At 51.8% G+C, this 15,681-nt stretch overlaps 1 protein-coding gene across 3 annotated transcripts in view; it reads left to right on the top strand.

Annotated features, from left to right (window-relative positions):
• Nucleotides 1-15,681, top strand: part of LOC122386804 (proteasome activator complex subunit 4B-like) — a 30,443-nt gene that overhangs the window by 3,374 nt on the left and 11,388 nt on the right. For 2 of the 3 annotated variants that reach the window (XM_043376432.1, XM_043376433.1), the window contains exons 2-23: nt 5,541-5,850; nt 6,135-6,281; nt 6,530-6,643; nt 7,039-7,083; nt 7,706-7,919; nt 8,237-8,428; nt 8,883-9,031; nt 9,308-9,430; nt 9,736-9,819; nt 10,095-10,353; nt 10,619-10,936; nt 11,181-11,312; nt 11,602-11,817; nt 12,111-12,268; nt 12,610-12,702; nt 12,867-13,035; nt 13,390-13,529; nt 13,854-13,968; nt 14,102-14,227; nt 14,530-14,718; nt 15,014-15,204; nt 15,494-15,623. In XM_043376432.1, the coding sequence (XP_043232367.1) occupies nt 5,541-5,850; nt 6,135-6,281; nt 6,530-6,643; nt 7,039-7,083; nt 7,706-7,919; nt 8,237-8,428; nt 8,883-9,031; nt 9,308-9,430; nt 9,736-9,819; nt 10,095-10,353; nt 10,619-10,936; nt 11,181-11,312; nt 11,602-11,817; nt 12,111-12,268; nt 12,610-12,702; nt 12,867-13,035; nt 13,390-13,529; nt 13,854-13,968; nt 14,102-14,227; nt 14,530-14,718; nt 15,014-15,204; nt 15,494-15,623 (3,614 nt within the window). Of the gene's footprint in view, nt 1-3,453; nt 3,581-5,540; nt 5,851-6,134; nt 6,282-6,529; nt 6,644-7,038; nt 7,084-7,705; nt 7,920-8,236; nt 8,429-8,882; nt 9,032-9,307; nt 9,431-9,735; nt 9,820-10,094; nt 10,354-10,618; nt 10,937-11,180; nt 11,313-11,601; nt 11,818-12,110; nt 12,269-12,609; nt 12,703-12,866; nt 13,036-13,389; nt 13,530-13,853; nt 13,969-14,101; nt 14,228-14,529; nt 14,719-15,013; nt 15,205-15,493; nt 15,624-15,681 lie in introns of those variants that run through there. The other variant, XM_043376431.1, reaches the window with a different exon arrangement.

The raw sequence follows: 15,681 nt of genomic DNA, 5'->3' as shown, positions 1-15,681 counted from the left end.
ATCCTAGGAAAAATAAAATGGGAAATCTTTCAAAGGTGGCACACTACCTTTAACGCGTTTCAAAGCATCGCGAAAAATATCATGGAAAGGGGCGACAGCCGCCCCCTTCCCCTCCCCGCCGCCGGCGAGAGTTAAGCGTTGGTCGTATTTTCGTCAGTTTGAAAATAAGAACTTTCCCTTTTTTCATTTTGTTCTCTTCATATATGATCCTTACTCCTTAGTCCTGACTCCTGTCCCGTAACTCATTGGTAGAGCGTTGTACTCTGGTTCCGTGCGTAGATTCCAGTTGCTCCGGCGCTTGACAGGTCTGCCCTAACTACGAGACTCTGTCTTTGATGTAGGGATGATATGTGGATGAATATTGACTACGATATAAATTTTCCAAACAAGTGGCACGGTAGGGGAGAGTGGGGTAAGATGCCCAGGGTGGGAAAGACGCCCCACCCCCTCTAGCGACGAAACAAAGAATCGAACCTGGAAATTAATGTTCTTAGCGTAAAGCGGAAGCCTGCCTTGTTAACGGCACAAAAAATTGCGAAGCTCAGTTGGGCAACGGCTGGCTGATGACTGCATGTTTTTTAATTGCTGCTTTCAAAAAATATTTTGGTGTCAGAACATTGTAAATATCAAAGAAGGTAAATAATTTTTGCGTCCCTTGCTATAGTCGTGATACATTAGCATGCGTGTACTGTGTCCCAAACAGTTTGTTTCATGGTGTAGTTTTATGGCTAACAAATTGTACTGATTTAATGTTACTTCGGTACCTTGGGGTAAGATGCCCCCTGTCCTGATGGGGAAAGACGCCCCCCTAAATCCGTAGGCTGTCCTTCAAACAGCCCGTCAAATCATTTATTACATACTTGTGATGTAGACAAAAGCCGATCTGGGACTATTGAGAGTCCAGTACGGTCGGGTGCTCCCCATGCCGGTCTCTCGGCCCACATAGCGACTTTTTGGGCAGCATCTGACTCTGAGAGCCCTCACGACGGCCTCTGTGGGCCCAGTTATTGGCTCCAGGGCCCATCACGACATCCTTTGAGGGCTCCCACGTTGGCCCCACGGGCCGCACTGGCATCGGAGGTCCCCACGATGGGCTCGAGGGCCCTCAAGCACCATGAAGACCTATAAAAGCCCCACAGTGGTCTCCGAACGCCACCACGGAGGCTTGTTTGGCCGCGCTGGACTATGATGGCCCTAACGATGACCTCTGAAGCCCCTTACGACTACTTTTGAGGGCCCTTATGATGACGTTTGGTGTCTACTGCAGGCTCGAAGGGACTACTGATTCGTTCAGGCGATTCACGTGCCCATTTATGTCACTTATAGTGCAGGGGGCATCTTTCCCAACGTCAGGGGGCGTCTTTCCCACCCTGTGGGGTAAGATGCCCCCTTTCACTTCTTCAGGAAAATGCTTAATAGCAAAAAAAGTAATAATATTTCAGGCACGAAAGTGTGATATTTTTGGAGAAAAATGATGTCGGCTTCCGTTGAAACTTCAAGTTTTTGCTTTCCCATCGTCATTTTCGAATAATATATGACATAGTAAAACCCTGGGCATCTTTCCCCACTCTCCCCTATAATTCAGGAATCAGGGCATCCACATGATAACCTTCGATGGGCGCCAACTCTGGTCTGGTCAATCCATCAATTCATGACTTACAAGACCAGAAATATTAACTTTACCCATGGTTTAACTAACTGCTCTGACTCTCATAATTTGGGTGTATGGGCGTGTAAATGCGTGTTTCGAACTGCGTTTATTATTCGTCCAGCATTGTGGTCTGCTCACGGGTGGAAGTTTGTGCCGAGCTGGGGGTGCTCGGACGCAACAAATCCGCCACCTCCCTAGCGGTGACCTTGACCTCCACCGTCTGTTGCGGCTCCAAAGCCAAGTCGGTGTGGAATTGGGAGAGCTCGGGCACCCCCAGCTTGGCACAAAGCTCCACCTGTGTTTGTAATTTACGTGCTTACTCTGTTAGTGTGTTCCCGATTTGTGTCGCGTTACCACCGCGGCAACTCACCTTGTATTCGTCTGTACCACACCTGGTCACCTGGCCCGTGGCTGTACAGAGAAAATAAATATCCAGCGCCACGGATCGCACGCGCACAGGCCATGGGCTCCTTCACACTGCACCGCAGGGCGCAGGTGCCGTGCGGGTCAGTCTACCTGCTCGGCGGCCGCGGGCTGGCGCAAACCAGAGGCAAACGAAGTGCCTAATAACTGGGTGGCCAGGCGCGGCGGCCAAAGATGCCGTGTTGGGGCGCTATAATAAACACGGCTACGACAGCAGCCGGCCAGGCAGTCTACCAGCCTCGTCTGGCGGGGCCGGGCGCGTGCTGACTAATGTTGTCGAGTTTGGGCGGTATAATAACAGCCAACGATCACCGTACTTTTAATTGTTCTTCACTCGTCCTGGCTTTGTGGGGGGGGGGGGTGAGGGGTGAGGGTGTTTGTCCTCTCCATTTCGCCCCGAATCGAATAAAAACGTCGCGGTTAAACGAGCGGTGCGCCGGACCTAGCGAGTGGAAGACATCCAGTTTTAAGGTTTCGGGTCAACCGGTGACATCTGAGGTCAGGTCAAATGCTCCAGGCGGGGATGGTGAAAGCTTCGCGAAAAATGGCAGCAGAACTGCAGTTTTTGCACCATCGTGTTTGTCATGCGCCGAGTGACACTTTTGCCCGGGATAGGTGTTGATCTCAAATCGAGGTCAACTCATTGCTGCTTAGTTCACAAAACTGGCTCAAAGAAGTCATATTATGATATATCATTTGATTTGGTAGGTCTTTCTGGGTCCGTTGGTGGCTTTCCCGCCTGGCTAGCTAAGCTTGATCGAGAGCTATCGACGACAAACTGATTGCCTTCGTGACGTCATATATGACGTCATGCAATCTCAACAATTCACAAGTTAAGCATCGCGATATGAGCTCACGATACTATGTTCTTGAGATAGTATTAGATCATTTCTTACGCCAAAATATTAGTTTCCACATCCATAGGTGGATAATTGTGCTGGACTGTGGGTGCTCGAGCGCTCCCATTTCGCGCCGGCTTGGCTTTGGAGCCGCGACAGACGGCGCGGGTCAAGGTCACCGGACACCGCTAGGGCGGCGGCGGATCGGTTTCGTCTGTGCACCCATAACTCGGCACATTTCTCCACCTATGTCCACATCTTTATGAAAAGATCACCTGAAAATATCACTTTGGCATTATCATCGATGAAAAACATAGAGCAATTATGTATTATGTTGGGAATGTTGGGAGCTGTCACCATCGCTCGTTGTTGATTGTCTTTTGACACGTTTCCTGTTTACCGTATTTCCTAGCAGTTTTTTTGTGAGTGTTTTGGATGTGTATTATACAGTTCTAGTAAAGATACAACATCGAGGTGAAGACCGCTTTCTCCCTTTAAGTGTACGACAATTCTAATAAAACGATTCTCGTTCAGGGCCAAATCATCCATGAAGCGGCTAAATTCTTCAGTAATGGACATGACTTGCGCCAGCCCGTCTTTCCTCTGGCCTTCCTTTTCGTCCTTATGTCATCCTCTACGGCTAAAATGAGACAAGGAACTAACCCAGGTGAGCCGAGCAGAGGAACTGGGAACTAAATCCTAATCTATGTAGGCTACATTAGGCAGATACTCCCGCTTGCTTTATATTGGTTTAGGGACACTGAAACAAAGCAGGAATAATTCATTCCAGTAGGTATTATGGTATCGACTGGGAACACTTGCAATCTTCAAAAGTCTTGGTCAGCCCGTTCCAGTCGGGCGCGTCTGTTTTCCTTTGTTGGAAGTGACAGATTAAAGAAAAACTGAGCCTGAGACACCTAAGCTTGAAATTCTGCTACCTTGTCCGATGAGTGTTGATTCAGTCGAGGTAGGTACCTACTTCTCAAATTGTCCCTCTATGTAACAGAGGGAAAATGATTTTAGGTGCTTTTACCTTTGGCTTAAAAGGCCATTTTTCGTCCTCGTGTCATTTCTGATGCCAAAGGAAACCATGGGTGAAATATACCGGCATCTTTTTCTCTTTGAGATAGTGCAAGTGCTTTTTTTTTTGCTTAGCATTGTCGACAATCGACAATTCTTTACGACAATTATTTAACCTTTGGTAACATTCGTGACCTATTTCCACCGAACCGAAGCATATCCGAGGCGCTTTCGCAATCTAGTTTTTTTTTCCAGCCATTGACCGTTTTTGATCACGTTGCAATTGAGAATGTGCGTTGGGCAGTAATAAATCTGCTCCCGCAGTGCGTGGCGAACCAGGACACCCATCTGCGGCGCACGAACTGTAGTTTGATGCGAATTGCTGACCTTAACCCTCGCCCGCACATGGGGGGGGGGGGGGGTGGTTGCCACCCCCCCCAGGCAGTCTTTCTGCTCTGCACTCAACATTTTTAGAGCTAGAAGGCTGATTTTTCGTATAGCTGCTCGTCTATCCTTTCTTGATGTCCACTGAAAATTTCAAGTTTCTGTGATTTTTGGTTTCGGAGATATGACCTTGTTTTTCAGGTCATGTCATGACCCAAATGGCCAATTCTCAACATCTTGCGTTTGCCATGGGCCTTGTGAGCTTTTGACACCCTGATTTCGGCCTTTTTTGCCAATCTTACCTCCCACCTATCATGGAACATGTTGTTCGACGATGTACAGGGGTCAAGGTCAGGGTCAAGGTCAACCTAGATCATCTAAGATAATTGCGTTTTAGGCAAGCTGAATTTACTTTTTGTGAAGTTTTTTGACTGCATTTTTGGTAAAAGCTTCTCAGATCATGATTTCATGTGATATGGACCCAAAAACAATCGGTGCACACATCAGTATACACACAGACACACACAGACATACAAACACATATAATTGACCTTGACCTAACTTGACCTGAAATGACCTCAGCAGCAAAATTCTGGTCGGATAGTGTGACAAAGAGGTTCTAGCTGGCTTGGCACCAGAAAACAGCATCGTCATCGGTAATTGATAAGCAGCGCACTTGATATCCAACGGTGACCCAAAACAACAACATTTTTTAGTTTGACCTGACCTGGAAGGTCAATGACTGACCTGAGAAGGTAAGACTGGGTATCATTGGATTCGTCTCTTCCCAAAGAATCTTTTTGGTCTTTACTGCTGAGCTCTATCTCCAACAGGAACGAAATGGCGCGGGGGGGGGGGTGGCAACCCCCCCCCATGTGCGTTCTAGGATGGGAAAATGGCATGTGCGGGCGAGGGTTAAGTTATGAGGGATATTCTGTGCTCTATCTTTAAATATACGCAGTGGATACCATCACATTAATAGGTAACAGCGATTAACAAAAGAGCGATGGCATCGCTGATTTGCATGTTACCCAATATAAAAAATAGGGAAGGGGAGGGATGGCGGGGCGATGATATCCGCCCGCCGTCAATCGGTCCGTGTGCGCTGTGCCATGTCAGTATCACCGTTCTACCCCATAAGTCTGACTCCTCCCTCCCCTCCCCGCGTGCCGGCAGACCCGGTCCCGCCTGATGCCCTCCCTCCCCTCCCCGCGTGCCGGCAGACCCCGCGCCGTGTGCCGACTGCAGCTGGTGCGCCTCCGCCATGGACATGGAGGACAGCGACCAGGAGGAGCTCGAGGGGCCCGAGAAGGACTGCGACAGCCAGGATGAGCTGTCGGCCGAGCTGGCCCTCGAGCGGCGGCTCGGCTTCCGGCCGCAGAAGCGTCTCTCGTCGCTGAATCACCTGCCGTACAGCGGCGGACTCGACCAGGAGGCGGCCGACAATCTGGCAAAGATTAAACTGAACCTGGCCACGGCGGTTACTGAGAACGACCGACGCGGATTTCAGCTCTACACCCGACGACTGGAGATGTAAGGGATGCTGGGGAGAAGAGCGGAGAAGGGAGGGGGAGGTGTACGTGTGAACTGCGTGTTCGATGGGTCAGACATGTTACGGTGCGTGAAATTCGTTTCGATCTTTTTGCAGCATTTTTTTTTTAAATATTCTCGTTGTTGTCATTATTTCCAGAATCCGGGATTTATGAAACATCTCATACAATGTGTGATGAAAGTACATTGAAACAGAAAAGCATTGGCTCAGTTCCTGACTCTTGTAATATTGTGAACGCTAACTTTGATTTATTTGCGTTTTACAGATTTTTAAACAACTACCTCCTGTTCATGTCGAAGGAGGACCACGTTTTATTTGTGAAGCTGTATTTGGCCATGATGCTGCGGTCACCGACGGACTACAGGAACATTGGCAACTGCAGCAAACTAGTGCGGCGGCTGCTGAAGAGGGCGTGAGTATTGTCAGCCGCTTCAAGATGTTTTTGCAAGTTGATTTTGCACTTAAACGCTTAAACGATAGTCATCGCTTTGATAGTGTCCGAAAGGGTTTGTACCTAGCGGACTACTGCTTACATGATCGATTTAATGTCGTGTATTTCACCTGTCGTTTTTGCATATGTGTACCATAACCCAACACATGTGTGTCTTTCAGCTTCGGCCGAATAATTTTTCAGCTGGATGATTTTTTTTTTCTCCACAGAAAACGACACCTGACGAGGGACGACCTTGTAATTGAGTGGCGTCCGATCTATGACCTGTACAAGAGCTTCTCAAAGCACCCCTTCAAAACCATGCGACTCAACTTCCATCTCGAGTAAGAGGGTAAAAGCACCCTGGGTCTCTGATGCCCAGTTGTGGTGGGTCATGCGTCGAATGCAGTGATGTAGACTGATTATCAGCAGAAATACTACGGTTAGGTTGGAACCCCAGTGTGCGCCTAAGCGGAACCTATGCTTCGTTTTTCGGACTGCCAATATTTTTGGCATAAAGCAAGCTTCACAAAGAAAATGCATTATTTCATTTCATTCTTTACGTTTGTTAATACTGGAATGTGAAGATAACACACCAAAGTACGTGTAGCGTGATTTTGATTCAAGCCATCGTGAACTTAAACTCGACTACCTGGAACACTTAATGTATTATGGAGCTGAACTCTGCGGCTCCAACCATGTCGACCTGTGTGTTACCGGTATTTCGTTTCGTTCGCAGCTCTACTCCAAGGAGTGTGAAGTCGGTGGCTCGTGTTTGTAGAAGGTAAGCGAGACTAGGGTCATCGGATAAATTCAATCCTGTGCTCAATTCACTTGTTGCGGTGTTGTGTAATTGTCTGACGTCTTACGATAACGTCTACCATCAGCTAAGGACGATGCTGCGTTTTTATGCACAGGTACTGCTGTTCTTGCGGCTAAAATATAGATTCACGTCAGTTCGGTTGCCACCATCGCTCCAACAGATGATGCCTAGATGCCGTTTTCCTGTGATTCATTCGAAGTTGTTTCATCCACGGTCTTATCCGTCGTCAACTGTCCTTATCGTCCTTGGCATTCCTTATCGTAGTCAGTCGATGATGCAATGTCCTACTCGAGTGTCGATGACTCGCAAGTCGCAGGATCTTGATAGCCGCACCAGCTGTTAGCTGCCTGTCGCGTGCTACCCTCCCCATCACCGAACCCTCCCCCATGACCTGACCCCCCGCCCGTTGTAACTCCGCCTCTATGATTACTATTAACTTAAGCTCTCTCCACAAATACAAATCACGTAGTAGTCCCACTGCGCCCTCCGAATATTCGCCAATCGTACCCCCGTCCCCGCTGCCAGACTCCCCTTTCACTTGACTCTTCATCGCTGAGACTTACCCCTCCCCTTTCCCCCATAGTTTCTTCCCAGTGGAGGCCACAGAGGAGATCCTGGCTGAACTACTGCCGGGTCTGTGTCCGTTCGACACCAACGCCACATGGGTGTTGGAGTGTCTGGAGGCGTTCCTGCCGACGGACCTGCCGCCCGAGCTGTACGAGCACGGCTGGCGGCTGTGGCTGCCGCAGCTGACCAACCTGCTGCAGATCATGGAGAACAGCGGCGCCTGGGATCAGGTGGGTGGGGCAGAGAGATGGGAGGGTATCGAAAAAGGAGGGGAGTTGAGCTGGGGTGTTCAGCTGATAGTCCCTTCGAATTAGGCGGCCTTGAGTCGTGCATGTTTTGCCATGCATACATACTTTTGGACTGGTGACGCTGATAAAACAATTTGATGACCCCTGGATCTGAAGGGCTAGAATCTAGTTAGAAGCGCACAATTGATACTTCCGCCTTTTCCGCTCATAGTCAATCCATTTCACCGTGGATCCGCTCGCTCAGATGCTTCTCTCCACATATTGACGCCTTTGTGGCTGCTGTGCTTCCCCATCCCCAGTCTCTATGCACGCTGATGGCGCGGCTGGCGTACGAGAACCCCGGCCAGATCGACTGGTCTACTCTCCGTCCGGAGGTGTTCGCTCGCCTGCTGCGCTCGTTTGGGCTGCCCATCTCCTACAAGAAGGTGGCGCAGCCGCGCTCGGACGTGGATGCCATCCCCGGCCTCACCTCCTGGGTCGTCGGCATGTTGGTGAGGGACGGTCAGACACACCGGGAGAGGGTAGTTGATCGATTATTGTAATTTCAGCTGCAGCTTTGGTGGATTCTCAAGCTCACTTTAATTTTAGCGACTGGCTACCCTACGATTGCTTTTAAATTTGTTCTCTTGCAGTTTGTCCTATTGTCATTGATAAGTCTTATTGCTGCCCTTTCAATCACTCGCCCGTTCCTCATGGTGACCTGATAACTCGTTGAATTTTGATCACTCCATGATCTTTCATGACTCCATTGATCCGGGAATTCATTACGTATTAGCTGCTGCGACTCCGTTTGCCACCATCTGCTCCGTTTCCCACCTGTTGCCCCCATCTGTTGTGGTCGCTCCATGTCTAGCGACATACTCGACTGACAGCCTGTCCATTGTCCAATCTGTCCTGTCTTCCCCCCACTGACCGTCCGCCTCTGCGTCCCTCCCTCCCGCTCAGGGCGGCGGCACGGAGACCCAGGTGTACCTGGACCGTCTGCTGGAGGCCGTCGAGTCGTACTACTACGCCTCCAACGCGGGCAGCTGGCAGGATCCGCTCAGCCGGTTCCTCAGCCACCTCTGCTCAGTGTTTGTCCGCCGTCTCAATAGGTCAGTGGCGCTGGCAGTAACCGCCTCTTGGACTGTATTTCTGAGGGGGATGGGGGACGCCGTGCTGTAATTTCTTTTTTCTTCATGTGTTGTGTCCCTGGACAGTTTTTGCTATTAATATTCGAAGTTCGGTGTTTCGCTCCTATCTTGTTGAATTGTCGGAGTAGCTGTTTAGGGCTAGAGCGTCCCCCATGCCGAGCCCCTCTGACCCATCTAGACCTCTTCGGCTTTGTATTAACTCATCCTTTAGCTAATCTCTCCCTTGTGTTCCGCCAGGGAGCGTCACAAGAAGGCCTCCTGGTTCCACTACACGGCGCCGGGACACGAGCTTTCCGACGACGACGTCACCCGCTTCGTCAAGAGCGTACTCCCCTGCGCCCTGCTAGGCATCTACTCATGGTAAGGCTCGCTCAGTGTAGCTGACAGAAAAGGAAAGAGTTGAAGTGGAAGAGGCAGGACAGCTGAGGAAAGGAAATCATTTCGAGTTGATAGGTTTCCAGAAGTCATGCTGCTGCAGTCATTGGTATGTAATTAAGTGCACAGCGATATCGATTACGTCAATAATTTAACTTAATTGATAATAAAATGATTTAATATACGTTAATATTTTCCTAAGATAGCTGTTTTATTTTGACGATGCTCGCTCAATCCAAGCTTTTATGCCTGTTCACTGAACGTCTGCACATCTTTGTGTCTGACTACAGGGGCCATAGCCACCGTGCGACCAAGTGCCTGCGCGCGCTGGCTCAGCTGCGTCCAGATCTGGTCATCACACCCATCATTGAGAGGTGCGGATGGCGCTCGGGACTCCTGACTCAGGACTCGGGTCTGTGACAAGTGACTGGTGGGACAGTCTGACAGCTGGGCGGCTGCTGCAGCCGGTTAGACTGGTGTGATAGCCGCCCCACATGGTGGCTTTATTTCTTATCTCTAATCTGAGGTCAAGTCTATGATTGTCTGAATCTGTAAGTTGCGACATTTGTATCGTTTGTGACTTATGTCCCGTGACTCTCAAGTTCCACCAGGCTTTGCAGTCGGTGACGTTTCTGTTGTGTCCCCCCAGTTTCCACCAGTCTCTGGAGTCGGTTACGGAGCCGCACCGCCTCACCTCCACAATGAACGCCGTGAGCGCTGTTCTCCGCACCATGACCGAGTCGGGCCCTCGGCCAGAGGTGGTGCCGCTGCTGCAGCTCGTGCTGCCCGGCATCGATCCCAACGACAAGCTGAAGACCATGTGCACGTTCGTGCTGATCGACCGCCTGGCCGATATGATCACGTTTGTGGACTGCTCGAGCGAGGCGGACAACCCCGAGCTGACTGAGGTAGGTCGCGGAGAAGAGTGAGAGGGATGAGGTGGCGAGGGCTTGAGCCGAGTTCGATGGCGGCTGTGAGGATAACGGATCTGATGGGCGGAGACGACGTTGCCGCTGCCAGTCTGCAGCAGCCAGCTGTTGGTCTTGCGCTATCCTTTTTGCATGCTTTTATGGCTTTTTTACATCATTTTTTTTTTCTTCGTTTGTGCCCCTGGATCCATGTGCGACTCTAACCTCCCTCGTCTCCCCTCTCTCCCCTCTCTTCTCTCTCCAGCTGGAGCAGCAGGCCTGTCTGCAGACGGCTGGTATGGAGGACGTGGTCCTCCAGCTGCTGTCGCGCTTCCTGGCCCTCCTGGAGCCCAACAGCCAGGAGGGCAACTCGCGGCCCGACCAGCAGCACAAGCGCGGCTCGCAGGAGGAGACTGTGCTGCCTACTGTGCTCCGCACAGCCTGTTTTAGCATCCTGAACAAGGCGTCGCCGGAGATCCAGCGGTGCGCGGTGCTGAAGCTCCGCGACTGTATGGCAGGACGGATTCTGGAGACGAGACTGTCGGGAAAACTGGCGGCCGTCATCTGTTGTGGAGCCATCATGGTTAGTTTGCTGGTGGTTACCATGCCTTTGCACTATTTAGCTGTTTGACATGGGTGCTGTTAATTTTCATTTTTGTCTGCAAGACATTTCGGCAGAAAGATATTCTACCAAATATGTATGAGAAGGGTTTTCATTTTGAGGATGCTGTGCTGACCACCAATGTCGCGATCATCTAACATGTGATAATGTTCCATGCACTGCCTCATCTGGTCCTCACCTGACAACCCTTTTCTGTTCTTCCCAGGCGAACCCGGAGCTGGGTCTGCGCACGCTGATCCCGCCGGTAGTGCAAACAATCCTGGACCTGTCTGAAGACGTTCAGCATGAGGAGAAGCTGGACCAGGAGCTGCTCTTCAACCTGTTGCTGCTCAAGGAGGTGAGGATGGGAGGGTCGCCGGGGGCTGACGGAGTCTAAGGAAAGGAGTTCACCGGCCTTCAGAGCGTGCTATCGGAGGTAAGATAGTTAATGTGACGATCGATGGTCAGAAAACTGAGCTGAGCTAGAGGTAATTCATGACGTCATTCCCCGGTGTTCGTTGACCGCAGTATGTCGCGGCCACGAGCCTTCCAATGCCTCTACCAGTGCCCCAGTCTAGTAAGCTACTATCCAACGCTTCGTCCTTCGCCCAGCCACTGACAGTTATACCCTCCCCTCTGCTTCGCAGATGGTGTGCTCGTGCGGCCAGTACCTGCTGCCGTACCGACCGCTCCTAGAGCAGGTACTGGAGCGCGGCCGTCACCTGGCCTGTCCGGAGGGCGCCGAGCTGACCTCAGAGCTGCTGCTCAGCGTGCTGACCGCCCTGCTGGCCGTCTACATCACGGACCACGGAGGGCTGAAGGGCCGGCTGGCCGACCCGCAGCAGCGACACCTCATCGTCAGGGTCAGTGACGGCTAGGTACCCCCGCGTGGGGAGGGGTTAGGTTATTGTGGGACCTGCTGCTGCTATTGTTTTGGGAAGGCGGTAATGCTATTTCGCTAAGGCATGGCGCATATTTATAGCCCTTGTTGTCAGAAGTGATTTCAGGACATTTTTTAGTATGTGCGCTATCTTAGGGTAAGGAGTTCCGATGGCCTCTGAAGTCTGTGCGCCCTGAAGTAACAAAAAATCACACAACATGTATGTTTGGTAAGTATACATGATTATATTCCAACCCCCGCTCTCCCTACCGACAGGAGTGGGGCAAGTGCACGGACATGCGCTCTCTGGAGATCTCGTGGCACGTGCCCACTGAGGAGGAGGTGCTCTGGGCCGACTCGCTGGTACACCAGTTCGTCGAGCCGGAACTGGACGAGTTGGAGCTGTTCATGGAGGATGTCAGCCGACTCAACAAGTGAGTGGCGACTGGGGCGGGAGTAGTGGCTGAGGAGAGCCGCGACATTATCATTGGGTGTGGGCTGGTTAGTGTGGGGTGACCAGGGGCTCAAATGTCTCGTTGGGTCCCCTATGGCCGCCTGGTTATAGGGTAACGCCCCTACCTGCATCGGTCAGGGGAAGTGACCGCTGTTCAATCTGTGTTCACCGGTTATTACTCGTGCTTATGTAGGTAACTCTTAGCCCTTACTGTCCGCCTCCAGCATACGTAGAACATCCTTTTCGCACGCCGTCTCTTCCACAATCACACGCCTCCGCCGTCGGTGTGATAACGATTGCCCCCTCTGTCCGTGTCGCCAGTGAGCAGCTGTTGTGCCGTCTGAAACTGCTCCACCACGGCCTGAAGGGCGCCTCGTACGCGCTGCCGGCCGTACGGGATCTGCCCATCGACCTGTGAGTAGCGCCCGCTTGGTAGTCTTGAGAGGAGCGGGTAACTTGAAGGAACTACATAATTGCTTTGGAATTCAACTTTGGGATAGTGCGTCGTGCTGCAACTTTTGTAATGACGGTTCTGTTTGTGTCTGCTATCTTATTTACTTTGGTTGTATGTCCGTCAGTCTGAATATCGCGGTGGACATGAGTCCCCTGACCCTGGACACGGGAGCCGCCCAGCTGCCCAGCTGCGCCGGCCTGCGGGCGCGTATTCTGAGCGTCATGCACCGGCTGACGGACACGCTGACCACTCAGAGACCTGATGATACCAAGTCGCTCGGCAAACTATGCACGGTGAGGGCCTGCTGGGTGGTGTGGGGAGGGATCGGACCAGGCGGTGTGGGGACTGGGAAGCCCCAGTTGGGATGGGTACACTTGGAAGTGCGTATTTATCTGGTACACTTGGAAGTGCAAATTTATCTTGCCTGTCAATCAATGACAACATTCTATTGACAACATATTGGTTTTGTACGCCGTAACAGGATCTTTCAAATAATCCTTGTTTCCATTATCGTCCATTGTCATGTGCGATTCAGGATTTAGGTGGAACGCTTTCGCATCTGTGTCTCTGGGCGTGAGATGCATCCTCACCCGGGCTAGGTGTCACACCCATCTCTCGGCTTACACAGCCCTCTCTCTACGCCGCAGATCATGGAGACGGCGCTCTTCCACTTTGGTGTGAAGCGGAGTGAGAACGAGAACGAGATCAAGGTGATGCACACCACTCACTCGTCTCAGGGAAAGGACTTCGGGCCGAAAAAGTACTCCAGTCGCACACTGGCTGCCTGGTGAGTAAGACTGCGGCACGAAGAGACTGCGTAGGGACTGATTGGATCGTGGTAGGTATTTGTAGGAGTCGGCGTTAAGTTACTGTGGGACAGCTTTATAGTTAAGCATGCCCGCCGCCTATAAATTGGATGCGGTGGTACCAGGTGGTAATCCCAAGAGACATGAGCTTTGATGAGAATTGGTGTGGATAAGGCTTAGTGTTGGTATAAGTCCGAGTTTTGCGCGCGAAACAGTATTTCGGGGGTAGGTATACGATGCCCTAACCCAGGACACTCAAATACTCGCCTGACCCACCCACTAATCCCGCCCATCCCACCTCTCAGGGTGCAGCTGCAGCACAACCAGCGTGTCGTCTACGGCAACACTGTGCCCTTCTGCGAAACCTTCCGCATGGTCATCCACGACGTCTTCAAGCTCGCCATCAACCACTACAGCTATGTAAGTGGGCCGACAAACGACCGTTGGTGTGTCTGGTCTAGAGCGACGTGACGGTGTAGGTGTCAAAAACGGTCGATGAGAAGCGTTAGCTATTTAAGATGACTGTGTTTTACGTTTTATTTCTGTGTCACAGGTGCGTCAGGTGGCGCAGAGCGTGCTGTTCCGGTGTGTCAGCCACTGCCAGCAGGCGCTGCTCGTGCTGTGGCCGCTTCTGGTCGAGATGCTCGGAAAACCCGACATTACTCACGAACAACTCAAGGTGAGGAGAAACTAGGCCGCGCCAACAACCACTGCACTGCAGAGGATGTGGGGTTGTATCGGAAGCAGAGTCAGATCAGATCAATGTAGGCACTGTCAAAGGCGAACGGCTCAAAGGCCACCTTCAAAACCCAGAGACGTTTTGAGTTGAAAACGGAATGTGATGAATCTAGTCATACGCCCAGCCACAGTAACTTGGGCCCTGCAGCCAGCTGCTACATCAAATTATGCGTCATGGTTCCATGCAGGTGCCCTCCAACTGCCTTAATTCTGACCTTCCCTGTCGCCCCCGTTTCTCTGCAGGGCCTGCTGTACGTGGTGATCGGACCCGGCATGCAGTCACTGCTCTCCGTCCAGGAGTGGGACATGGCCGAGGCACTGTGGCCCGCCCTGGTCACCTGCGCCAGCTCTGAGAAAGACTCGATCGTGGTGCTCATCGAAAAGCTGCGCAAGGGAACGGATCTGTACGAGGCGACCCCGCTGGAGCTCCAGGTCAGAACGAGGGTCACTGTCGGGGGGAGGGGAAGTTGGGATTGGAAGGTGTGGGTGGGTAGATGGGAGTCGGGTCATTGGGTGCTGTGTGTTTGTGTGACAGTATTGTTGTCACAGGGCGGTGTGACAAAGCAAGAGACGAGGTATATATGTTTTTAAAACTTGACATGGAAGGATATTTCATTAGCTTGGACGTCTTTGGACAGTCGTCATGGTCAGGTCTATATTTGATGCGACTTTTTTTTTTGCTGAAGGCTTTGCAATTTATGAACTATTTGTCCTTCTGTCCGTACAGATGTCTGAAGAGTGCGTGAAGCTGGTGCCGCTGCTCTGGGCCAGCCCCCCGATCGTGAAGCCGCCCATCACCCAGTCGGCCTCCATCACCGCGGAGGGGGCGGAGCGCCTGGCCGCGCTGAGCCGACAGAACCGCGCCTCCTACGACAACCTGCTGGATAACCTGCTGACCCTCATGGAGTCGGGCACGCTGTGAGTGCAGTGACCGGGCCGGTTCATTGAGGGCTCAGCCGAACTTCCGAAGCTGGCTCACTTTTCGTTACTTCAGTTCCAACGCTGACGCACCAGCAGCGGTTTATTGTGATTGGTGTCCGCTCAACCATCCTATGTTCGATGCCGGACTGAAAGATCACACATACCGTGTCCGTTTAAAGCGAATCCCTGTTGTTTGTCACTCAACACGACGTTTCTTTGTTAGGTGTTTACCTCAGACTGGCGGAGTGGCTCCGTCTGACCGACTGTCCCCCACCCCTTCCCGCAGGCACTGGCGCCGCTACGAGATGTGTCTGGAGTTTGTGTGTCTGCTGGTGCGTCCTGACGTGCCGGCGCCGGCCAGGCTGGTGCGGTTCTTCCTGCAGGGCCTGCTACACACGTCCATCTTCGTCAGGAAGGTGGGTGGTCAGGGGAGGCCGAGGGTGGTGATTGCCGATTGGGGAGGGGAGTACTGCA

This window comes from Amphibalanus amphitrite, unplaced genomic scaffold (genome assembly GCF_019059575.1).
Source record: "Amphibalanus amphitrite isolate SeventyFive unplaced genomic scaffold, NRLGWU_Aamphi_draft 000263F_arrow, whole genome shotgun sequence".
Lineage (NCBI taxonomy): Eukaryota > Metazoa > Arthropoda > Thecostraca > Balanomorpha > Balanidae > Amphibalanus > Amphibalanus amphitrite.
The sequence above is the reverse complement of the archived record's forward strand: the minus strand, read 5'-3'. Positions and strand labels throughout refer to the sequence as shown.